The sequence below is a fragment of the Erinaceus europaeus genome, chromosome 16 (assembly GCF_950295315.1).
Source record: "Erinaceus europaeus chromosome 16, mEriEur2.1, whole genome shotgun sequence".
Lineage (NCBI taxonomy): Eukaryota > Metazoa > Chordata > Mammalia > Eulipotyphla > Erinaceidae > Erinaceus > Erinaceus europaeus.
The window spans coordinates 25,225,205-25,251,003 of NC_080177.1; the positions used below are offsets into that span (position 1 = coordinate 25,225,205).

At 43.8% G+C, this 25,799-nt stretch overlaps 1 protein-coding gene across 2 annotated transcripts in view; it reads left to right on the plus strand.

Annotated features, from left to right (window-relative positions):
* Positions 1 to 19,946, plus strand: part of ZFYVE26 (zinc finger FYVE-type containing 26) — a 106,709-nt gene extending 86,763 nt beyond the window's left edge. For both annotated transcript variants that reach the window (XM_007525810.3, XM_016189448.2), the window contains exons 35-42: positions 187 to 405; positions 8,103 to 8,300; positions 9,224 to 9,423; positions 10,767 to 10,908; positions 11,167 to 11,226; positions 14,786 to 14,968; positions 16,153 to 16,197; positions 17,697 to 19,946. In XM_007525810.3, the coding sequence (XP_007525872.1) occupies positions 187 to 405; positions 8,103 to 8,300; positions 9,224 to 9,423; positions 10,767 to 10,908; positions 11,167 to 11,226; positions 14,786 to 14,968; positions 16,153 to 16,197; positions 17,697 to 17,900 (1,251 nt within the window). In that variant the 3' untranslated portion in view covers positions 17,901 to 19,946. The remainder of the gene's footprint in view (positions 1 to 186; positions 406 to 8,102; positions 8,301 to 9,223; positions 9,424 to 10,766; positions 10,909 to 11,166; positions 11,227 to 14,785; positions 14,969 to 16,152; positions 16,198 to 17,696) is intronic.
* The last annotated feature ends 5,853 nt before the right edge of the window (positions 19,947 to 25,799 follow it).

The window sequence follows — 25,799 nt, forward strand, 5'->3', positions numbered from 1 at the left end:
CCACTTGCAAAGCCTTCCCCCTGCAGGGGGGGACCAGGGGCTTGAACCCAGGTCCTTGCACTCTGTAATGTGTGCTCTTAACCAAGTACACCACCACCTGGCCCCCCATCAAACATTTTTCAAAAGCAATATTTTCAGAAGCTACTCAGAACTTATTTAGTTCCACACTTTCTGCTTCCCTGGCAGCAAGATGATGACTACCTGGCCACGTTGAAGGAACTGGAAGCGACCCTTCGGACCCAGAGTCTCTTTCTGGAAGTGGTACCTGAAGGGAAGATCATGAGCAACACCTACTACCAGGAATGCCTCTTCTATCTGCATAACTACAGCACCAACCTGGCCATCATCAGCTTCTATGTGCGGCACAGCTGCCTGCGGGAAGCCCTGCTGCATCTCCTCAACAAGGTGGGGCACACGGACAGCCGCCACAGGGCAGGGCCTGCGTGGTCTATCTGGCTGGTCTTGTCCAGCTTGAAGCAGGAACTCTCACCTCCTTAAAGGGGTCCTGGTAGTGAAAAATGAGATCATCTCTGGCAGATTCAGGTCAAAAGTGAGAAGATTCTTTCTGCTTAAACCACTTTTTGGCAAGTAAGCAGTAAGTCTTACCCTCAGCCCCACACTCCTCTTCTGATTAGCCATGACAGATTCTGTCCCTTCTCCCAAAATAAACAGTAGAACCAGATAGTAGTTGAGAGCACAATCTCAGAATGATATGCTTGGCCTGAGGCCTATGTGCACTTAGGCAAATTGCTTCACCTCTTTCTTGCCACACACTGCCTTCCTACATGGGGCCTCGGTCTTGCTGCTGCCCCAGCTTCCAGGTCAGAATTGCTACTCTAGACTCTAGGGAAGATCATAGCACGGGCTTGATCTTCAGACCCAAATAACTAGTAAAAAGAATGTGCTTTTCCCTTTTCCTTCTCAGATTCCTTGTCTTCCTCCTGCAGGAGGCACAGGCAACACTGAAGATGTTGATTCCTTGGAGCCATTGTTAAGCACAGTGAAGACTGCTTTGCCATGATCCTTAAGCAGTCCCTGCTTTTTTGTTTTGTTTTTGTTTTACCACCATTTTTTTTTCCTGGGGCCTTATGTCTGCACAATTCTACACCCAGCAGATTAGAGGGTCAGAGACAGAGGAGAAAGAAAGAGAAATGTAATGGGTGAACTATTCCTGGTCCCTAGAAGTCTTTTTCTTTTTTGTTTTTTGTTTTATCACTGGGGCTTCAGTGTTCCAGGCTAATTTTTTTCCCCCAGATAGATAGATAGATCAACAACGAAAGCTTTATCCAGTCAGGTGGGGGCCAGGTTCAAACCTGGGTCATGAACATGGCAGGGCAAGTACACTATTCAAGTGAGCTAATTTGCCAATCCAGAATTATTTTTTAATTAATTAGTTTTGGTTTTTTTTGCCTCCAGGGTTATCACTGGGCTTGGTGCCTACACTATAAATCCACTGCTCCTAGAGGCCATTTTCCCCATTTTTTTGTTGCCCTTGTTGCACTTGTAGTTGTTACTGTTGTCATAGCTGTTGTTGCTGTTGCATAAGACAGAGAGAAATTGAGAGAGAAGGGAAGAGGAGAAGAGAAAGATAGACACCTACAGACCTGCTTCACCACTTGTGAAGCGACCCCTCTGCAGGTGGGGAGCTGGGGGCTTGAACCAGGATCCTTACGCTAGCCCTTGTGCTTTGCGCACATGCGCCTAACCCACTGCCCTACTGCCTAGCTCCCTTATTTAATCATTTTTATTGATACCAGGGTATGTCTAGGGCTTGGCACCTATACAACAAATTCACTGCTTCTAGCAGCCATTTTTTATCTCTCTCCCTCTCTCTTTCTCTCTCTCTCTCTGTCTCATTTGATAGGACAGAGAGAAATTGAGAGGGGTGGGGGAGATAGAGAGGGAGAGAGAAAGAGATGACACACGTACAGCCCTACTTCCCCTGCAGGTGAGGGCCAGGGGCTTAAATTCAGTGACACGTATTCTCTACCTCTATCAGGTAAGCCAGCATTTTCTTTCTTATCTGGACATTTCACAAAAACTTCCTGATGAACCGATTGATTTGTATCATATTTTACAAAATTCAAGAAGCTTATGCTGGACTTTGATTTCAGTCTGCTGCCCTAATTAAAGTGGCAGCCAGTGAAAGTTTACAAGTCAGTTTCTCTTCTGGGATTGCTCCAAGTCATGTCAGCAGTTGACAGAATCATGGTAACCATCCCCTTACCACAGAGAGAAAGGAGAGTGTTTTTTGTTTGTTTGTTTGCATACCGAGTCTTGGTGCAATTAGATTAACTACAGACTGTGTCAAGCTGTCTGCTGAGTCTCAAGAATAATGTGGGAGCTATGTTATCTGGAGTTTAATTGCTGGTTCTTGTCATCAGTACCTAAATGAGTCATGAGATAAAGCTGATTCTCCAAATCATGACTTGAGAATGGGAATGACCGAGTTCTCTTCTCTCTGACCCATATCCAGCCCACAGAGTTAAGCTGCTTACTGGCTTATGTTGGCAGAAGCTGACGGCAGCATTGCCCTGCTCACATGTATCAGAGCCAAGGCTGCTTTTCAGCCCTTGTAATCACTGTTACCTTGAAATGAAGTATCTTACCTTTATTTTCAAGCAGGTAGGAAACAATAGAAAAGGATAGTGTGAAAAGTAAGAGGTGTCCTACTTCAAGCTTTATTCTTGTCCCTTTCACCAGCCACCTTGTCCCAAAATGAACTTTCAAAATCAGAAATGCATGTCATGTGTGTTACTCAGGATACCTGTTAAACCTCTCTCCAGGAGGCCTCATTAGATGCCCATGACCACAGGCTGAAATCCAAATTACTTACTGATTTCAGGACCCACCAGGATCCTATCCCCTTTGTTCTCTAGTTTATTTTCACCACAAATCTTGCCTATGCCCTATGTTCCAGATTCACCAAATGACTTATATTTTCTTGACTATGCCATGCACTTTCTTACCTCCATGAGCTACATATGCTGTTCCCCCACCTACAATACCCTACCTCTCCTTATTTTTTTTTTAATTTCCTGTTTATTCTTTCACACCCTATCCTTGGAACTTTTTTTTTCCCTCCAGGTTTATTGGTGGGGCTTGGTGCCAGCACTACAAATCCATTTATTTATGAGAAAGAAGGAGAGAAAGAGAAAGAACCAGATGTCACTCTGGTACATGTGCTGCCAGGGACTGAACTTGGGACCTCATGCTTGAACATCCAACGTTTTATCCATTGCGCCAACTCCTGGACCACCCTAGAATATTCTTTATCCTACTATTTCCCCCCCATTTTTAAATGTTTTTAATACTGCTTATTATTTGTCTTTGAGGTAACTTTGGTTTACAAGCCTATCAATGTATTAGGAGTATAATTCCTTACCTCATAAATTTCTTCACCCTACTTCTACTTCCGCCAGAGTCCACTGGACCCCCTCCCATCTGTCACCCCACTCACCAAAGAGCTTTGCTGACCTCAGTTTATAATCAGAGTCCATAGTCTTCATTGGTATTGCCACTAATTTTTATAATTGTGTCTTCCTATCCAGACTAATAGGCTCTGTGTATTCAGGCCTCTCACCTGGTACTGGGTATTCATGAATGAGTGGCTAGAGTAATGGATAACGGCCAGGAAATAGTTCACATGGATAGTGCCCTTGCCTTGTCATGCACATGAGCTCAGTTCAAGCCCAATTCTCACTGCATTGAGAAGCTTCAGTGCTATAGTGCGCCTCTCTCTCTCTCTCACTCTCTCTCTCTCTCACTCTCTCACTCTTTCTTTCTTTCTGCCTCTGCCTCTCTGTCTATATTTTAAAAGAAAAAACACAACAAACTAACAAACTAGATGAATAAGTGAAACAGAAGTTCTTAAACTCTGTATTACAACTTTGAGCTTTGGTCAGTGAGAAGCAGCTGGGCTCAGGAAAGGAGCCCTCACCCTTTATAGAGATATTCTCAAAACTCAGCTCTTCTCCACTTGTAGACAGCTCATACCCAATGCTGCTAGCAGCTTGGTTATACACCACCATGAGTTCATAGCCGGTCTTTGTTCTAAAGAAGCTACTGTTATTGATTGCATCTAGAGAATTTTTAAAAATTTTTTTATATTTATTTATTTATTCCCTTTTGTTGCCTTTGTTGTTTTATTGTTGTAGTTATTATTTATGTTGTTGTTGGGTAGGACAGAGAGAAATGGAGAAAGGAGGGGAAGACAGAGAGGAGAAGAGAAAGATAGACACCTGCAGACCTGTTTTACCACCTGTGAAGCAACTCCCCTGCAGATGAGGAGTCGGGGGCTCGAACTGGGATCCTTACGCCTTGCACTTTGCACCACCTGCGCTTAACTCGCTACGCTACCACCCAACTCCCATCTAGAGAATTTTCTTTTCTCTGATGGTAGAAATGGTATTTATGACACATGTTCTCTGAACTACAGATCTGCTTCAAAAATAAGGGAATTAATCTGTGTGTGCACTTTCCTCAGTTGTCCATAATTTTTAAAGATTTTATTAATGGGAAAAATAGGAGAGATAACCAGAACATCATTGTAGTACTTGTACTGCCCGGGATTGAACTCAGGACCTCGTGCTTGAGGGTCCAACTCTTTATCTATTGCACCACCTCCCAGACCACATGTCCATAGTTTTTATCACTTATTCATCCATCTAAGAAATGTCAAGGACCATCCTGGGCACTAGGGCTATAATAGTTGGGAAAAAATATCATTTCTCATAAAACAGGGTATAGTAGGGAGAGAGACAATGAACAAGATAAATATATAGTATAGGCTGTAGGTGATTTAAAAAAAAAAAAAAGAGGGGCAGGGGTATTGCATAATGGTTATGCAAAGAGACTTTCATGCTTGAGGCTCTCAAGTCCCAGGTTCAATCCCCCACACCTCCGTAAGCCAGAACTGAGCAGTACTCTGGTTAAAAAAAAAAGCGGGGGGGGGGGGGGTAGGCAGTGGTCTACCGTGTACCAGGTTAAGTACACATAGTATGAAGTGCAAGGATCCCGGTTTGAACCCCTGGCTCCCCACCTGCAGGGGGGTGGCCTCACAAGTGGTAAAGCAGTGCTGCAGGTGTATCTCTGTCTCTCTTCCTCTTCATCTCCCCCTTCCCTCTTGATTTCTGGCTGTCTCTATCCAATAAAGATAATAACAAAATAAAGAAAAGTAGAAAAAAAAGAGAAAAGAAAACTAAAGTTGGGACGGTGAAGGCTTGGGTTGTGTAACTTTAGATAGGGTACCAAAGGGAAATGGCATCTGAATAAATTCCTGGTTTCCAGGAATTGGGGAGTGAGCCATGTCAATTCTGATGGGTACGCAGTCTAAGTGGGAAGAACAGCAAGTACTGAGTCCAAGGCAACTAGAAGAGAGTGACCTGGGGACGGTAGAGGGTAGATCGCATAATGGTTATGTAAACAGACTCTCATGCCTGAGACTTCAACATCCCAGGTTCAATCCCCCGCACCACTATAAGCCAGAACTGAATGGTGTTCTGGTAAAAAAGAGAGAGAGAGAGAGAATGACCTGGGGAAAGGTAAGAAGGGTCAGGTAGATAGCATGGTAGACATAGACAGCCTAGTAGACTTAGGTCTTGGACTTCTCATGGTAAAGCCAACCTAATTTGAATTCACTAATGAATTTATTTGATGTTGGAAATCAGGAGAAGATGACTATGACTTGTGACCTGAATGACTGGAAATGTGAAACTTCTATCATCTCTTAGGGAGGGAAGGTTCTAGAAAGCAGACTTGGAATAAATGATCAGAAATACACGTTCAGATATATTACGTTTACCAGAAACTCATGAGGACATTTTATGCAGGCAACTGGATATATAGTTTCGAAGTCTAGGAAGACTGGAAGCTGAGATTTTAGCATAAGCAACAAAGAGTATTTAAAATCACATGACTATAAAATCATCAGAAGAGTGAGTATAGATAGAAAAGAGAATAGGTTCTTCCTGAGCCAGGAGGAGATTAGAAGGATCAGCAAAGAAGTAGAAGCCAAATAAAGATAAATTTTCAAGGAGACAGAAGCCATCAGCTGTAATAAAAGCTGTTGCTAGATGAGGTGAAAAATGAGGGCCAAGGGTGCATCTGAGTGTGCAAGGACCCAGCTTCAAGGCCGCAGTCCTCACCTGCAGGGAGAGAGGCTTTGTAAGCAGTGGAGCAGAGCTGCAGGTATCTCTATCTCCCCCTTCCCTCTCAATATCTCTCTCCAAAATAAATAGGATTTTTTTTTAATTTTCCCTTTTGTTACCCTTGTTGTTTTGTTGTTGTAGTTATTGTTGTTGTTTATGTCGTTGTTGTTGGATAGGACAGAGAGAAGTCAAGAGAGGAGGGGAAGACAGAAGGGAAGAGAAAGACAGACACCTGTAGACCTGCTTCACCGCCTGTGAAGCAACTTCCCCTGCAGGTGGGGAGCCGGGGGCTCAAACCGGGATCCTTCCGCTGGTCCTTGAGCTTTATGCCACATGCACTTAACCCGCTGCGCTACCGCCTGACTCCCTAGGATTTTTTTTTTTTTAAATAAGGGCCAAGAACCAACTTTTAAAGTCAAATATTTAAAGGTCATTGGTGAGTTTGACGTCTGAGAGGCAGTTTCATGGGGGTTATAGTTGCACACGCTGAAGGGTGGGTTCCAAAGAAAGATCACTGGCAAAGGAATAAGCAGTGAGTATAGGTAACTCTGTCACTGAGTTTTTCTGTCCAGAAAAAGATGAGACTAAAACTGTCGCTGTGTGTGGGGTTGTCAGAGGTTTCCAACACGGCAGTAGGAGAGCGCTGAAGGTGGAAGGAAATTCAGAGTGGGCCCCAGACAGCACCAGAACAAGGCTTGACACTTCTGACGTGCCACTGGGGCTGTGGCTCAGGGAGTTGGGCATGGGACTTGTGAGCTTGAGAACCTCAAGATTATTCCCATTTTTTGATATGCCAGGGAGGTGTTCTGGAGTGAGTATGTACGTGTGTGTGCATTGAACTTTTTTTTACTGGAAAACAGAGTTTCTATTTCTGGCATACCAGATCCAGAATTGGCAAATGCCCTTATGTGCTGTAATAGTTCCCTTTTATAGATAAAGAAAAGTTGACCAAAAAAATGATTCAGTTATGCATACAAGGACTAAGAGATAGGCAGAGGTCAAAAAGGTCAAAGGCTGTCATGGCTTTTACAAATACCAGAAGCTGGCTTTAAATCTGCCAGGGCTTTTACAAATACCAAGAGGAAGAGGGGGTTAGGGTTAGGATTTACGGGTGGCTAAAAGGAGCCTGGTACAAGCAGATGCCATTAATGTCTATATATTACTACTTCACTCCCGCATTTCATTTGATGCTGGTGACCTGACTCAGAAAGGTCAAACAGCATCACTTTATAACAAATATTAAGGCTAACTTTATAATAACAAATATTAACAAAAGGTGACCATATATTACAGTAATGGAACCAATGTGGTTGAGTCCATGTCAGTGGCTGAGTCCACAAATTTCTGTTGTGTGTAGCATCTTTCAGGTCTGCAGGTTCACTGGGGGTCTTCTCTTGGGTAGTCAGCTTGAACATTAGTTGTTAAGGCAAAATGATAAGAAGTCAAAACATGCACTTTTAATGATCTATAGCCAACACTGGGCAGCTTGTGACCTTTTGTTCCTTTTTTCTTTGACACACAACTGGTTTTTTGTTTATTTTCCCTTTTGTTGCCCTTGTTGTTTTATTGTTGTTGTTGTTATTGATGTCGTCGTTATTGGATAGGACAGAGAGAAATGGAGAGAGGAGGGGAAGACAGAGAGGGGGAGAGAAAGACAGACACCTGCAGACCTGCTTCACCGCTTGTGAAGTGACTCCACTTCAGGTGGGGAGCCGGTGGCTCGAACCGGGATCCTTACTCCGGTCCTTGGGCTTTGCGCCACCTGCGCTTAACCTGCTGCACTACCACCTGACTCCCCTGTTTTGTTTTGTTTTGTTTTTTTTTAACCTTTGGGATGACTTTGGGACTTAAGGAATATCTGTGAGAATGGTATTTAAAGGGGGAAATACAACTTTAAAACTGGGTTTTGTTGTTTGTTTTAAAAGGATTTCTAATCTCTCTGCCCTGCTTCAGGAGAGTCCTCCAGAAGTCTTCATTGAAGGTATTTTCCAGCCAAGCTATGAAAGCGGGAAGCTGCACATTTTGGAAAACTTACTTGAATCCATTGACCCAACCCTGGAGAGCTGGGGAAAGTACTTGATTGCTGCCTGCCAGCATCTCCAGAAGAAGAACTACTACCACATTCTGTATGAGCTACAGCAGTTTATGAAGGTAACAGCAGCCCACTGGGCCTTACGGGAACCTCAGTGCCTCACGCTCTGCCATATAGCAAGCTGCTCAAGATAAAGGGGGAGAGACTGTCATTTAGCCCTTGGCTTCCTAGGTGACCAGCCATAGAACAAATCTACTTTGCTCTCCAGCATTAAAGACAGTAGGGTTCCCATCTTCATTCCAAAGAGGAATCTTGTCAGTAATGTCATACTGTGAGGAATCAGTCACAAAAGATAAAGGTTAAAAAAAAAAAGAAGCAGCATGTGATAGTTTCAAGATCTCCACAAGCTATGTGTGCAGAATCCTGAAGGGGTGATAAGAACAGGTTTTGGAAGATGGTGCACAAATGGAGAGGGACAAATTTCTTCACATCTGTCTGAAGGGTCTAGAAGTGACTGGTACAAAGTGGCAGTGCAGGTGGTGATGGGAGAGGACCTACTTGTCAAAACCCCACCCTCAAGGGTGGAAAGATAGCTTGCCTGGATAGTGCTCCTACTTTGCCGTATACACAGCCAGGTTTTGAGTCTGGCCCCACAGCACTGAAGAGCTTCTGCTGAAGTGTTTTTCCTTCTCTCTCCCTCTGTTGGTCTGAAAAAGTCAACCCAGAGAAGTAAAGCCCTGATGATGATGATTGGAGCTAGGCATTGGCACTCATGTTTGAGCGCTCACATTACAGTGTGCAGACCTGGATTCAAGCCCCAATCCCCACCTACAGGGGATAAGCTTCACAATCAGTGTGAAACAGTGCTGTAGGTCTCTCTCTCTCTCTCCCTCTCCTTCCTTTCTCTCTCCCTCTCTCTCCTCTCTGTCTCCTTTGTCTCCCCCTTCCCTCCCAATTTCTGTGTCTTTCCAAAATGAATAAATATTAAAAAAAAAAAAAAGTTCCTGATCTGTTTGACCTGAACATTCCTCTTCCTCTTCAGGACCAAGTCCGGGCTGCCATGACCTGTATCCGGTTCTTCAGTCACCAGGCAAAAACATACACAGAACTGGGAGAAAAGCTCTCATGGCTGCTTAAGGCCAAGGACCACCTGAAGATCTACCTCCAAGAAACCTCCCGCAGTGCTAGAAAAAAGAAGGCCACCTTCTTCCGGAAGAAGATGACTGCAGCTGACGTGTCAAGGTAGCTTGGGGCTCAGGGTGGGATAGAGAGACCAGAAGTGAGTATCTTGATGATGAAGTTGCTTTTGTCCATCTCTGAAGCTTTGAATTAAAATGGTCTAACAGGGATCATTCCTGAATGACAGTGTCCAATACCAGCCTGGGAAGCCTTCAGAGGAGCTTGGAGGAGGAGAGGCTTGGTGAGAGAGGGCTGGAATCCCATGTAATAATCAGAGTGGACTCCAGATCCCTTAACATAATCCAGAGATGCTGCATGAGATCTGGCCCTGCCTGCACCTCTGTCTCACACTACACTCTTCTTCCTTACTGAGTGGCAGTCAGTCACACAGGCCTCCCAGGGCTTCTGAAACACCCAGTCCTTCCCACCTCTCAGCCTTCACATTCACCACTTCTACTGAGAACACAACATCCAGAGGAAACCCCCACACTACCATCTACTGTCTGCCTTGCCCCCAATAGGTAGCAGTTTTGATGTGTTAATCATTCATTTCTCCTCTTATCTGTGAGCTCTTCCAGGACAGGGTTCATGTTTCTCTTGGCCTCTGTTTTTGTTGTTAGCAGCCAATACAGTACCTAGCACATGAGGGCTCTGTAAATGTTTACTGATTCGAGGACTGGCCTTAATCCAATTTCATGGATTACCTTAATGACTGGGAGTCTATTTAAGGCACTAGACATTCTTTTTTTTTTTTCTTTATATTTTATTTGTTTATTTGAGTTTCTTTGATAGTGTCAGGGCCTTGCAAATACATGATTTTCACAGCTTCCTGCCTTTTTTTTTTAATTCAAATACATATATATGTATACATACAGGGAAGAGACAAGGAGACTCCACTGCACTACTCTACACTCCATGGAGTTTCTCCTGATGCCATGTTGCTTTCTTGCTCTGGGACTTGAACCCAAGGCTTCATGCATGCAAAGGTGCACACTCTCCTGAGTGAGCTATTTCCAGGGCCCTCACTTTGATCTTGTCATAACTACTCAAAGAGTATTTTGAATCTCTTTTCCCTCCACATTACTCTTCTTTTTTCTTTTTTTTTTTAAAGAGTGTGTGTCTGTTGGGGGATTATCAGATAGAGACAGAGAGAAATAGAGAGGGAAAGCAGAGATACAGAGAGAGAAAGAGAAATCTGCAGCCCTGCTTCACCATTTAAAAAGGTTCCCCCTTAAACGTGGGGACTAGGAGCTTGAACCCAGGTCCTTGCACATGGTAACTTGTATATTACTCCTCTTACATTTTCCACTACCTCCTGAATTATGATTCCCTCAGTTGTCTCGTTCTAGTCACATGACTCCTGAGGCCCTTCCTGAAACTAGCCTGTGTGTCTCGTGTTGTCACAGGCACATGAACACACTTCAGCTGCAGATGGAAGTGACGAGATTCTTACATCGGTGTGAAAGTGCCGGGACATCTCAAATCACAGCCTTGCCTCTGCCGACCCTGTTTGGAAACAACCACATGAAAATGGATGTTGCCTGCAAGGTACTTAAGCTGTTTCAGGATGTTTGTCATAACCACTGTCATCTAGTTAGTGTTGCAGTTTTTTTTGTTTTTGTTTTTGTTTTTTTACTTGAGCAGCCTCCTTATGGAAGATTGAAGTTCAGGTCCTTCCTGATTACTCTCACATCCCTGGTGCCAGGCTCTTTAAGTAACATCTCATGAATACTAGCTCTTGCTCTTGATTGAAGGATTCCTCCAACATTTACTGATTCCTTGAGCTTATTTCTCTCTATTTTTCAGGTCATGCTAGGAGGCAAAAATGTAGAAGATGGTTTCGGAATTGCATTCCGTGTTCTGCAGGTACGACTTGGATTATGTATGGCTGTACTAAGGGCAGTCACTAGACCACAGTTCCAAGAGAGATTATTCTGTAGAAAATTTTATCCCAAGAAAAGCAGATTTATATGAACTTCAAGAATGAAACCAAGGAAAGTGGCTTTTATAAAAACTGGGTCAAATTCAAAACAAATCAAATAAACAATGACAAGTTCACTAGAAGCTACTAAATACTTGAGACAGGCTCAAAGACAGTTCCCCACAGCTATTTCCCTGCAGAGTATCTGCTGTCCTCTAAGAGGTGGCCAGAGGTAGGGGAGCAGCGAGGTGAACCAAGAATTGGAGGGGCTGCCTGTCCATCTTCATCTGTTCAGAAGCGGACTCCAGGAGGAGATGTTGTATCATTGTGCAAGAGAACATGGAGGGGGCAGAGATAGCCAATTGGTTATTCAGAAAGACTTTCATCCCAAGGGTCTGAAGTCCCAGGTTCAGTCCTACACACCACCATAACTCAGAACTGAATAGTTCTCTGGGGAAGGAGGAGAAGACAGTGATGGAGGGGGAGAGGGAGTGGTGTGGGAGAAGGAGGAGAAAGTGGGGAGGAAGAGGAAGAAGAAGGGGAAGAACAAGAAAAAGAGGAAAAGGACGAAGAAAGGACACTGCTTTCACTATAGTGTTAGAGCAGAGACTGGGGACTAGGCACTGAAACCACCAGCACCGCGTCTCATCAGACCACACCCATCACACAGTTACACCCAGCCTCCCTGTCTACACATGCAGGGTCTGAACTCAATGTGCTGATCAACTCTCAAGGATCAATGAGTGATGGTGCAAATGTCTTTCTTCCCACCTATTTATGGTTAGACGAGCTTTCAATGCACACACAGCCCTGGGAGACAGGCAGGTGAACAGCTTCTCTAAAACCCTGCAGCACAGTTGCCTCACACCAGGCCCAAGCTAGTTTATAGAAAATTGTTTTTTCCAAACACTGAGGCACTCTAGCACCTAATGTCCAAGACAGCAGATACTAGCTTCCAACAACTATTTCCCAAGAGAAAGATGACTCGTTAGAGAATGAACAGATTGATCTTATTGCTGGCTGTGGGTGTGATTCAATTCATGCAGGACTTGCATGCACTGGGCTCCAGATTCAATCCCTGGCATTACTTATATGCCAGAGCAGATCAGAATGTTTCTTTTTTTCTTTTTTTTTTTTTTTTTGTCCCGGGTTATCGCTTGGGCCTGCACTATAAATCTACTGCTCCGGAGGCCGTGGTTCCCATTTTATTTAATAGGACAGAGAGAATGAGAGGAATGGGGAAGATAGGGAAAGAGAGAGATAGACACCAGTAGACCTTCTTCACTGCTTGTGAAGTGACACCCCTTTAGGTGGGGAGCCGGGGACTTGAACCAGGATCATTGCGCCAGTTCTTGCACTTCATAATCATGTGCACTTAACCCTGTGCACCACCACCCGACCCCCCTCTGATATCTCTCTATATATATATTTCTCTCTTTCTCCCCCCCTCTTTCCCTCCCCCCTTCTCTCACTCCTCATATAACATAAATATTTTTAATAGAATGAGCTAGCCTTAGGATTGTAATTAGAAAATTTTCAGAAAAATGATGAAGTATCAGACATGAGGGAGGTAGACAGCAAAATAGTTATGCAAAGAGACTCTCATGCCTGAGGCTTCAAAGTCCCAGGTTCAATCCCCACCCCCACCCCACCCCCGCATCACCATAAGTTAGAGCTGAGTAGTGCTCTGTTAGAAAGTAAAAAAGAAATAGATGAAGTATCCAGTGAGATGTTCCATTTTATGTGTTAAAATTAATGAATTTTATGGTTTCTTTCTAAAATCTGTGTAGCTCTTAAGAGGAACTTTACTTGCATAGTGTCTATTTGTTAACTGTATGTTTTTTTGGTTTTTGTTAATTTGTTTTTGCCTCTAGGGTTATTGCTGGGGCTCAGTGCCTGCACTACTGCTCCATTTTTCTTTTTTTTTTTTTTTCTGTTTTTGAGAAAAATGAAGCCATTTTTTTTTTAAATATTTATTTATCCATTCCCTTTTGTTACCCTTGTTTTATTGTTGTTCTTGATGTCGTTTGCTATTGCATAGGACAGAGAGAAATGGAGAGAGGAGGAGAAGACAGAGAGGGGGAGAGAAAGACAGACACCTGCAGACCTGCTTCACCACCTGTGAAGCGACTCCCCTGCAGGTGGGGAGCCGGGGGCTCAAACCGGGATCCTTACACCGGTCCTTGCGCTTTGCACCACCTGCGCTTAACCCGCTGCACCACCTGCGCTTAACCCGCTGCGCCACCACCCGACTCCCTCTATTTTTTTTTTCTAAATAGCATAGGGAGTAGAGGGGAAGATAGAGAGGGAAAGAGAGAGATAGACACCTAAAAAAAAAAAAAAAAAAAACCTGCAGGTGGGAAGCCGGGGTTCAAACTGGGATCTTTGAGTGGGTTCTTGTGTAAGTACCGCTCGCTAACCAACTGTGCCACTGGAGCTCCGAGTGGGTTCTTGTGCTTCGTACTATGTGCGCTTTTAACCCAGTACACCACCACCCAGCCCCCTTGTATGTACATTTTCTATTGTGACTACAATCAGTAGGAATCGCATACGCCAAAAAGAGTGAGTGAAAACTTGACTTTGGTTTTCCAACCTTTTTGAAATTTTTCTTGAGGGGGCCAGCAATATAGCCCACTTGAATAGTGCACTGCTTTGCCATGTGCACAATCCAGGTCTGAGTCTGGCCCCCACCTCACTGACGGAAGCTTTGGTGCTGTGGTCTCCCTAAGGATTTTTTTTTTTTTCCAACTTTTACTGAGGGAACATTGATTCTCAAGGTTGTATGTTCTCGGGCAGGGTTTTATACCACGCCACACCCCCCAGCAGTGTGCTCAGGACTCTCTAAGTGGAAATTGTTAAAAGGTGTCTCCCGAGAGTTGGGTGGTAGCGCAGTGGGTTAAGCACACATGGCGCAAAGCGAAAGGACCGGCTTAAGGATCCCGGTTCCTACAGGGGGGGAGTCGCTTCACAGGTAGTGAAGCAGGTCTGCAGGTGTCTGTCTTTCTTTTCCTCTCTCTGTCTTCCCCTCCTCTCTCCATTTCTCTCTGTCATATCCAACAACAACGACACCAGTAACTACAACAATAAAACAACCAGGGCAATGAAAGGAAATAAATAAATAAATAAATCTTTTATATTTATTTATTCCCTTTTGTTGTCCTGGTTGTTTTATTGTTATAGTTATTATTGATGTCGTTGTTGTTGCATAGAACAGAGAGAAATGGAGAGAGGAGGGGAAGACAGAGGGGGAGAGAACGACAGACACCTGCAGACCTGTTTCACCGCCTGTGAAGCGACTCCCCTGCAGGTGGGGAGCCGGTGGCTCCAACCGGGATCCTTACGCCGGTCCTTGCATTTTGTACCATGTGCACTTAACCAGCTGCACTACCACCCAACTCCCATAAATAAATATTTAAAAAAAATTTTTTTAAAAGAAGGTGTCTCCCATCCCTGCTGTTGATGCACCTAGTCACCCTAAGCCTGTCACCCTGTGTTCTGTTCTAGGACTTCCAGCTGGATGCTGCTGCAACCTACTGCAGGGCTGGCCGGCAGTTGGTGGAGAGGGGGAAATACAGTGAAATCCGACAGCTGCTCAAGTGCGTCAGTGAGTCAGGCATGGCAGCCAGAAGCGACGGGGACACCATCCTCCTCAACTGCTTGGAAGCATTCAAGAGAATCCCACCCCAGGTAGGCTCACTCCCATCCCACTCAGCTCCTTGTAGGTTTCAGTGTCTTCACAATGGCCCGATTCACTTTTCTGTTCCCCGTAATGTGCCTGCACCTCTGCAAGATCCCTTTATCTGCCTGTAACCGACTCATTCCTATCAGCCCTTCTTTGTTTGTTTTTTTTTATTTTTTATTTAAGAAAGGATTAATGAACAAAAACATAAGGTAGGAGGGGTACAACTCCACACAATTCCCACCACCCAATCCCCATAACCCACCCCCTCCCATGGTAGCTTTCCCATTCTCTAGCCCTCTGGGAGCATGGACCCAGGGTCATTGTGGGTTGCAGAAGGTAGAAGGTCTAGCTTCTGTAATTGCTTCCCCGCTGAACATGGGCGTTGACTGGTCGGTCCATACTCCCAGTCTGCTTCTCTCTTTCCCTAGTAAGGTGTGTCTCTGGGGAAGCTGAGCTCCAGGACACATTGGTGGGGTCTTCAATCCAGGGAAGCCTGGCCAGCATCCTGGTGGCATCTGGAACCTGGTGATTGAAAAGAGAGTTAACATATGAAGCCAAACAATTTGTTGAGCAATCATGGATCCCAAGCTTGGAATAGTGGAGAGGAAGTGTTAGGGAGGTACTCACTGCAAACTCTAGTGTACTTCTGCTTTCAGGTATATATTTTGCAGTAGTTTATGGATACGTGTGCACATAAGCTCTCTCTCACAGAAACTGGTGTATATCTAGATTATGGGACTTTGTTAGAAAGTGAACTACCTGAGATGAAATTAGAGTGTACTATAAAAGGAAAGGTCTCACCCGAGAAATGAAGTTGAAAGAGAGAGACAGGCTGGGAGTATGGATCCACCTGCCAACACCCATGTTTAGTGAGGAAGCAATTACAGAAGCCAGACCTTCTACCTTCTGCAACCCTCAACAACCCTGGGTCCATGCTCCCAGAGGGATAGAGAATGGGAAAGCTATCAGGGGAGGGGGTGGGATATGGAAATTGGGTGGTGGGAATTGTGTGGAATTGTACCCCTCCTACCCTATGGTTTTGTTAATTAATCCTTTCTTAAATTAAAAATAAATAAATAAAAAGAGGGTTCTGGGGTCAGTGTGACTGGACTGAGGTCAGATAGGACCTTGGTTCCCATGTTAGCAGTGCCTCTCCCTCTCTTGACTGTTGCATTTCTGTTCTTCACAGGAGCTGGAGAGTCTAATCCAGGCAATACACAACGATGATAATAAGGTGAGCAGCTTGTCTCAAACCCTGGTCATGAGCAGCAACAGCACCTTTGGCTTCCCTGCTCATCTTCATCTCCCACCATCGTTCTCCAGAGCCTATATCAAATTCTTCATTTAGATTATTTTTAATTTAATTTAATTGATTGATTGATTTTTAGCAGAGCATTGTTCAGCTCTGGCTTATGGTAGTGTGGAGGTTTGAACCTGGGGCTTTGGAACCTCAGACATGAGAGTCTCTTTGCATAACCATTATGCTACCTCCCCTACTCAATTTCCTTATTATTCTAGCAGTAGAGCTGTGGAACATAGGGGGTGAGAAGGAAGGGAATATTGGGGGTGGGGGCACATGAGCAATGATCACATGAGCCCCTGCCTTCTCATTTCTTTATTTCAAAACAAATATGTCATAAGGAGCTCTTGCATCTGTTTTTTTTGTTTTGATTTGATTTTGTTTTGTTTTTGCATCTCTATTTTCTTTGGAAGTCTTCATCAGAGAGCCCTAGGCAACTAGCCCTAGCCCTAGCCAACTCTTCCAGCTAACTGATTGAATGAGATTTTCAGAGTAGGCAGACATCTCTGTATCCTGGAGGGAAAAGGGTGCCTGTAGAACAAGAAAAACTCCACTCAGCCCATTGTGGAACCCACGGACACCTCCACAGATGACCTCTGGTTTTATGTCTAGGATAGACCTCCCCTGCTTATTGAGGAATCAGTGAGTGAACCTTTGATTCACATTGCCTTGGTGAAGTTTACCATCCAGAACAAAGGTATTCCCAGCTGTTCTGCGTGGCTAACCACAGGCTTAGTGCACCTGCCATCCAGAGGAAGGGACCTGGAAAGGTGTGGAAAGCTAAACCAGACTGCCCTGACCACCAGCAGCAGAAAAATCTGGCTCATGAAATCAGTGTCAGACACAAGCTTCTTACACTTACCACAGAGCCACTGCCCATGACCATATGGCTAATTCATTGGCTACATTTTCAGGGCTTTTTTTTTTTATAGTTAAGGGGCTAGGGAGAATATGTTTTATACATTCCATCATTTGTAACATCTTCAAGTCCTCTGGAAAGGAATTCTGGCATGTGGAAAATTACTTTTCCAGAATCAGGATGAGAACCTAATAGCAAGAACAGACACCCAATTCCTTGACTACTGTCTGTTCCAAATTTTCAGTGAGCCTCCCACTCAAGCAGATCAAGCTTTGTCACTGAGAGAGTGAAGCCACAAGGAAAGCCCAGCTTGGGAGGAAAACTCAGAGGGCATGAGTAGTGGTCAAACTCAGCCTGCCTACCTGCCTGTCTGCCTCTTAGTACTTTTCCTTTTGAAATGATTAGTATATCTGCAATGCCTTACCCTTTGGCTTAGGGTCCAGAATAGTTAAGAGTTGACATGGTTGAGTATGAGGGAACCAGTTAATGAACATGGTAGCTGAGAATGACATCTAGTCTAATCAGTTCATCAGTAATGGTTGCCTTTTCCCTGTCTCTTCTGCCCCACGGCCAGGTTCAGGCCTACCTGACATGTTGCAAACTGCGTTCAGCTTACCTGATTGCTGTGAAGCAAGAGCTTGCACGGGCCACGGCTCTTGTTCAGCAGGTGGAGCAGGCAGCCAAGAGCAGCGGGGACACAGTAGTGCAAGACATCTGTGCCCAGTGGCTCCTGACAAGCCGCAGCCGGGGTGAGCCTGGCACAGGCACTAAGAAATGACCCTGGGCTGAGAACTGTGGAGCAGAAGCAAGGGCAATGCTTTCATCTTGGGCAAGGAAAGGAGATTCACATAAGTGCCATGTGTCTGTAAACTTGTAGTGTGTGTGTGTGTGTGTGTGTGTGTGTGTGTGTGTGTGTGTGTGTGTGTGTGTGTGTAGATGGGCAGTTCTTTCTACCTCTGAGTGAGTGAGTGTGGTGCACACTTGAGTGTGTTCATGTTTACACCCAAGCATTTCTGAACAAATGAAACTTCCCCTCCACTGAAAAGAGGCACTTTACTTTAGGATTTGGACTGTCTGCAAACTTTCCCTGCGTTTTGGTTCTTAACCCGGGTAATCCTGTTTGTACACAGACCCCCTCTATGTGGAGAAACACCACCTCAACCCACCCCCAGCTCCTTGTAACCAGAAGAGTTTTATGGAGAGTCACAGCACCGAAAGGATTGTTTTCTTTCCTTTCCTTCCCTTCCCAAAAGCCAGAGATGGCTTGGGGGGCCGATGCTGCCCATGGAATGAAACTGTTCCAAGTGTTTTCTCTCATAAGCACAAAGAGTCACCAGGAGTCTTTAGAAAGTAGTCTGGATAGATGGATCTCCAGGTACTGACATCTGAAAGCTCTGAGCATATCTGCAGGTGGTGGGGTCTAGAGTCCCCCCCACACACACACACACACACATACACAGGCAGGACATACATGGGCAGGAGGGACTAGGCATTGGATTCATCAGGCACAGGGTTCATCCAGTGGGGAGAGAAAGACAAACCTCTCCAACCAGGAATGCAGGGTTTTGCTCATATGCAGAGAGCTGGCTTTTGCAAATTTCCCTATTGCAAAATAAAAGAATGTGAGAGACTTAATATCTGGGAAGATAAATGGCTGCCAGAACCCAAGGACTGAATTGGTTTGACTTTGCCTAAGTTGTTTGTTTGTTTATTCCTCTATTAGATAAAGACAGAAAGAAACTGAGCCTGAAAGGGAGTTAAGGAGAAAGAGATCAAGTATTTGAGAGATACCTACAGCCCTGCTTTGTTGCTCATAAAGCCCAGTCCTTATGCATGGTAGCATATGCACTCAGTGCGCCCCCCCCCCCCAGCCCCTGCCTTGCCTGTCTAAACTGTTGTCCTGTTTATGCCCCTTTACGTGCCTAGGAAACTACTTCCTCTTCTCTCCTGTTCCTCCTTGGTCTATCCAGACCCAATGTGACTGAGAAAGCAGCATGCTTCTTTGTCCTCTCAGAAAAAGTCAAGGGTGGGGCCTCCAGACAACGGTCAGAGTAAAAGGGAACAAGGAATAAATGCACAGCCAGTTGGTAGAGCCTTAGGCAAAGTGTTCCTTTCACACACAGTGGTTTGTCTGCCTACCCACAATGTGACAACAAGTTGGAAAGGTCCTGTCATCCTCGGTGACATGGACTTGTCAAGGAAAAAAAAATGAGAAAAACCACAGCTTTGGGCCTTCTACCAGCCAGAGCTCAGCCTACCCATCTCATATTTGCTGCTAAATCAGTCTGTCTGGTGCTTAGAAACCTCATGGATTTCCCTCAGGACCAGGTTTTTAAACATGAAAACAAACAACTAGTATGGGCAGCTGTCAAATCCAAAGTTTCGGTCCTGTTGGAAGGAGAAAACCTTTCCTGCGTTTGGGTTCAAACAGAAAACGCTAAAATCTTTTTTGAGGAAATTTGCTAAGTGGCTTTCTTTGAGTCAAAGAAAAAAAAAAGGGAGCAATGTATTCCTCTCCCAGAAAATGACATTCCATGGCATCTTTTTGCCCGTCTGAGTCTGCCCTTATTGTACTGGACCTAAGCACTTTATACAGATGGGCTGCAAATCTTGCAGGCATTAATTTGAGGGTGTTAAAACTAGATTTTCCTGATTGGTCCCTCTAACTAGCTGAACTATAAAATAAATAATTGCTGACTAAATGGACCTAAGATAAGGTTAAAGTGCTGTGAGTATCACACTGTGGTCTCTAGCAGAGAACAAACATACATGTCAAAGAGTTAAGTGTTACTTTAAGTCACAATAAAGTGTCTATTGTACAAGTTTCTTGTCTCCATGGCTATTTCAGCTGTGCACTCTTACCCTTCACTTCCTTTCCTTTCTTTTTACTTATTTATTTTTAATAAGACAGACTGGCCAGAGCCCTGCTTACCTCTTGCATACACAATGCCAGGGATTGAACCTGGCATTTTTTGCACTGGACCTAAGAGCTTTATACAGATGGGCTGCAATTTGAGTTTCATGCATTTCACCTCATGCATGCAAATCCTGTGCTCCACTGCTAAGTCATTGCTCTCTCTCCCTCTCCCTCCCTACCTTTTTTTTTTGTGTGTGTTAACATTGGGGCTGGGTGCCAGTACTATGAATCCACTGCTCCTGGAGGCCATTTTTTGCATTTTTGTTGTTATTGGATAGGACAGAGAGAAATCAAGAGAAGAAGGGGAGATATAGAAGGAGAGGGACACCCCCTCCCTTGCAGGTGTGGAGCTAGGGGCTCAAACTGGGATCCTTGTGTTTAGTACTATGTGCGCTTAACCCAGGGTGCCACCATCTGGTCCCTACCTCCCCACCTTCATTTCTCCCTTGTGTTCTCTGTGGGAAGAAAAACTGAACAGAAAAGTCAGATGACATTCAATTCTTGAACCTTCTCTAAATGACTCCCATCTGAATTAGTGACTCTTCGGTTAGGATATGTCTCAAGTATCCTTTGTGTTAAAAAATAAGAAGAAATAAATAACAACAACAACAAAAAAAAACTATTAGCACCTTCTCTACTGCCAAGAATCTTTATGTTTCTTCAGTTGGGGTGGTGGGTAGAGATCACAGGTGGAGATTCATCGGTTCTGGAAGGTAAGTGAAAAGTTTCTCTCACCCTGTCCTCTCAGCCCAGTCCCTTCGTAGAGGCCACCAGTATTACCAGTTTCTGCTGTGTGGCTCCAGAGCTATTCTATGTGTTACCAGGCAGTGATGGCTAACATATTCCATGTTGGCTATTCGCCAAAATGTCTTAACCCATTTGTACTAATGAACATTTTAGGTTATGCCATCCTTTACCACTGCAGATTCTGATGCAATGAGTTACCTCAGCCAGAGTGTTCTGGGTCAGGGGATATGTGCATTTATTTGGCAAGTGTTGCCAAATTGTCTTCCAGAAAGGTTAAGTCATTAATTCTCCTACCAGTAGGTTTAAGATGGTGCCTGTTTTCCCACAGTACTACCCAAATAGGCACCACACTGTAGTTATTTGCTAGTTTGATGGATGAAAATGATCCTCTGAACAGTTTTTACAAACTGTCATTTTCAAAGCTCTGGTTACCTTTGAAGTATGAACCAAATTGTAAATCCTTGAAATGAGGTATATAGAGTCATTAAGGGAAAATAAGAGCTCAAACTTAGCTTAATTTGCTTACTTGTTTGTTTTTTTGTTTTTGCCAGTTCTTTGGATGTTTGCTTTATAATACTTGAAGCAATACCTCATTTCCCCAGAAATAGGGCCTTATTTAATTTCTCATTCAAACAAACAGATTTCAAACACAACAAGCAGCCTCTTTTCCACAAGGATAACACTGACTGACCCATCCTTGAACTTTCCCTTCCTTTTTTTTTTTTTTTTTCCTTCTCTTAAGATTTATTTATTTGTGAGTTGTGAGTCAGGAGAGAGGGAGAGCCAGTGTGTCGCTCTGACATGTGATGCTGGTGTTTCAAACTCGTAACCTCGTGCTTTCAAGTCCAAGGCTTTATCCACTGTATCTCTTTCCAGGTCAATAAACTTCCATAATCCAAAATGACCTTAAAATCATGTCATGTTGCTCTCTCGCTTAAAATCTTATGGTGTCTTCCTATTACCTGATGAATTTTTCTCAAACTCCTTAACAAATAGGCAAGATCCCACAGGACCTGGCTCCAGTCTGATGACCAGTGATTTCAGTGGCTCCTGTGTATCAGGCTGAGTGGCCTTCCAGTAGCACTCCCTGACATTTAAAAGCCAATGGGGGGGGAGGGGAGGCACAGCAGGTTAAGTGCACAGATTGGCTCCCCACCTGCAGGGGGGGTTGCTTCACAAGCACTGAAGCAGGTCTGCAGGTGTCTATATCTTTCTCTCCCCTCCTCTGTCTTCCCTTCCTCTCTCCATTTCTCTCTGTCCTGTCCAACAACGACATCAATAACAACAACAACAATAAAACGGCAACAAAAGGGAATAAATAAATATTTATTTAAAAAAGAAAATAGCAACTTAATATAAGAAGACATGTACATCTTAACGTTACTCAGGCTCTGGTGCCCAACTTGCTAGCAATCCAACCTGATCCCCTAAACATCTATTCTCATACCCAACACCAATTGAGCCCCAGGCAAACACTTCTTGACTTCACCCAAGATGTGTAGGTTATGCTGTTGCTTCTGTGGACAGGGAAGATTTGAACAGAGAAAACAGCTGGGGAGCAGAAAAAGACAAATTAATTAACTTTAAAATTATTTTTCAAAGATTTACCCATTAATATCAGAGTGGGAGGAGAGAGAAAACCAGAGTATCACTGGCACATAGGATACCAGGAATCAAACTCAGGCCCCCATGCTTGACAAGAGTTAATTGTTGTATCCACTGTGTCTCCTCCCAGTACCAACTTGCAAATTCTTTCTCAGCAAGAGTGTAGTAGTAAATACTTGCGTTAAAATGGGTATCACCGGGGGCCGGGTGGTAGCTCAGCAGGTTAAGTGCACATAGTGCAAAGCACAAGGACTGGCTTAAGAATCCCCATTTGAGCCCCCAACTCCCCAGCTGCGGGGGCGGTGGGGGTTTGCATTACAGGTGGTGAAACAGGTCTGTGGGTGTCTTTCTCGCCCCCTCTCTGTCTTCCCCTCCTCTCTCCATTTCTGTCTTCCCCTCCTCTCTCCATTTCTCTCCTATCCAACAACAAAAATGGGGAAAATGGCCTCTAGGAGCAGTGGATTCATAGTGCAGGCCCAGTGATAACCCTGGAAGGAAAAAAAATTCTTTTTTTTGGGAGGGGGGAGTATGGGCGGGGGACAGCTGGGGGTGCACCCAGTTAAGCACACATAGCACTATGCAAAAGGATCTGCAAAGGAATCCAGGTTTGAACCTCTGCTCCTCACCTTTACAAGTGGTGAGGCAGGTATGCAGGTGTCTACCTTTCTCTCTCCCTATCTCCCCTTCCTCTCTCAATTTATCTCTGTTTTATCAAATTGAAAAAAAGAAAAGAAAAAATGCCTACCAGGAGCAGTGGATACTTAGTGCCAGCACTATGCCCCAGCAACTGAAAGCAAATAAAAAAAAAAGCTGTTTTTGAAAATTAAAATATAACCTCCCATCAGTCACTCTCAGCAGCAGCCTCTCTCCTGTGTTCATTATATACAGTTAAGACTTTTTTTATGCCCCCGCATACCTATATTTTTTATATGTGTGAAATATTTAATGTGTGTGTGTGTGTGTGTGTGTGTGTGTGTGTGTGTGTGTGTGTGTGTTTAACCAGAGCACTGCTCAGCTCTGGCTTATAATGGTGAGGGGGCTTGAACCTGGGACTTTGGAACCACAAGCATGAAGATCTTTTTTTGTAGAACCACTGTGCTGTCTCCCCCCCATGTGTAGTATTTAAATAAATATTTTATAACAGTATACACATTTATTATTGTGAAATGTATTAGTTTAGCCAAAAATATATTGTATGTATAAATATATATATGTATCTAAAAAACTTTTTTCCCAAAATCAGAACACTGCTCATCTCTGGCTTATGGTAGGTAGGGTGGGGGGGTTGAACCTGAGACCTGAGAGCCTTTTTGCATAAATAACCATTATGCTATCTCCCCCACCCAAAAAATTACATTGGAGTATATTTGCACTTGGAGTAATTATCCCCCAAACAAAAAATACTTTATATATACATAGCAGAGACCATACTGGACCAACCAAATCCTTCATCTCTCTCCAGAAATGAAGCACATACTCCTCAGGTGCTGAGAGTCTGTCTTCTGAACTTTCCCTCACTGAGAATAGCTACCTCAACTAGGTCATATCCCGTGCCTAGATTGAGTAATTGGTTAATGTAGGTATGAAGGCTAGCATCCTTTCTAAATTTAGAACCGTTCATTCTAGAGCTCCTATAGGAACAGAATCATCTAAGCCTTTAATGTGACTACACCACACTTCATCTTTGTCCTTTGTCTACTTCCGCCTCCAACTCTCCACATAGGGCTGATCTCCCAAATGCTCCAGACAGACTTTCTGTGCAAGTATCCATCTCTAAGACTAGTTCCCAGAATACTCGAGCTGAATTGCACAGGTGTTCATTATTATCACATGACTTTTAACTTAATTTTTGATGTGTGTGTGTGTATTTAGATATAACCCTTTCCTTGGATATGTCTTGCTTTTCACATCCTGAAAAGGCCTTTCCTCTTCTTTGAGTTTAAAGAGATTCTCCTATACTTTCCTCTAATACTTGGACTTTTTCTTGTTTTATGAATGGTGTGTCTTTTTTTTTTTCTCCTCCCTTCAATGGTGTGTTTTTATGAATGGGGTGAGACTTTCATTTGTATAGCATTTGTCTGGTATCATTTATTGAAGAATCTACACTGTGTTTTCTCACTGATTTGAAACACCACTGCTTAATATGTCACATTCTTTCTTGACTTTTCTCCCCCTTACAAGGTGGAAGCTGACTGCTTCACAGTGAGGATCTGACCCAAAACCTGGGCTCTTTAGACACTAAAGGTAGGCAATAGTGTTTCTCCTGTGGCAGGAACCACCAGGTTTGAAGTTTAAGGGCTTTCAACTGTCAAGTTTCATGTCACCTTCTGTGAAGTCCAATCCAGAAAAAAGCGAGTGTTAAAGGGAGGTGATACTTTAGTTCTAATTATTTCTCACCTGTGTCCCAGCCTTTTTCCACTTTTCAACTTCAAAGATTTTTATTAAGCTTTTCACTTTTTACTATATTGGGGAATTGATGCATAATACAGTTTTTGACACATGGGTATAATTCTGTGATAGCTGTCTGCAAAACATCCTAACACATTCACCCCAAAGCCCTCCCCTCCCCTTTTTTTTTAATTTATAAGCAAATGCAGCCTAGGAGGAGGTGCAGTGACTTTAACACTGGACTCATAAGCATGAAGTCCCAAGTTCAATCCCCTGCACTTGCATGTGCCAGAATGACGCTCTGTTTCTCTCTGTTTTCGCTATCTCTCATAAATAAATGATAAATTTTTTTAAATTGTGAGAAAGTTATTCCACATTCTCTGGTCTAAACTTTCTCAAAGTGGGTATCATTTTTAATTTAAAGAAGCTGAATGCAGAAGGTTTACCCTTCAGAACTTGGAAGCATAACAGTGACTGATACTGAGGTGGAACTTGGACAACTCTGGGCAGGGGCTAGGGGCCAGCTCAAATAATCTGATGGTTGCTCATAATTTAGGTAATTTGTACTCTGAAACTGTTTGTGGCCTGACCTTCATAGGCCTTATTGGTTTTACTTTTCCCTTTGGTTTCCTAGACAGTATTACTTTTAAGAAATTTAATGTTGAGAGATAGTATAGTAGTTATGCAAAAGATTTTCATGCCTGAGTCTCCCAGGTTCAGTCCCCAGCACCACCATAAACCAGAGTTGAGCAGTGCTCTGTTAAAAACAGAAAGGAAGGGGGGAGAAGAAGGGAGGAGAAAGAAAGAAGGAAAAGAAAAAGAGAAGCAAGAAAAGAAAGTGAGGAAATAAGGAAGGAAGAGAGAAAAATAAGAAGAAAGAGGGAAATAATTCAGGCCAGTCTCAACTAAGCCAAAGGGTCTCACACTAGTTAAGCTAAGGGTCTCTGGAGACCAGCAATATTGAAGACACTGGGTGTGGGATAGTTAGAGCAGCACCCTGGAATGAAAAGTCTGGAATGT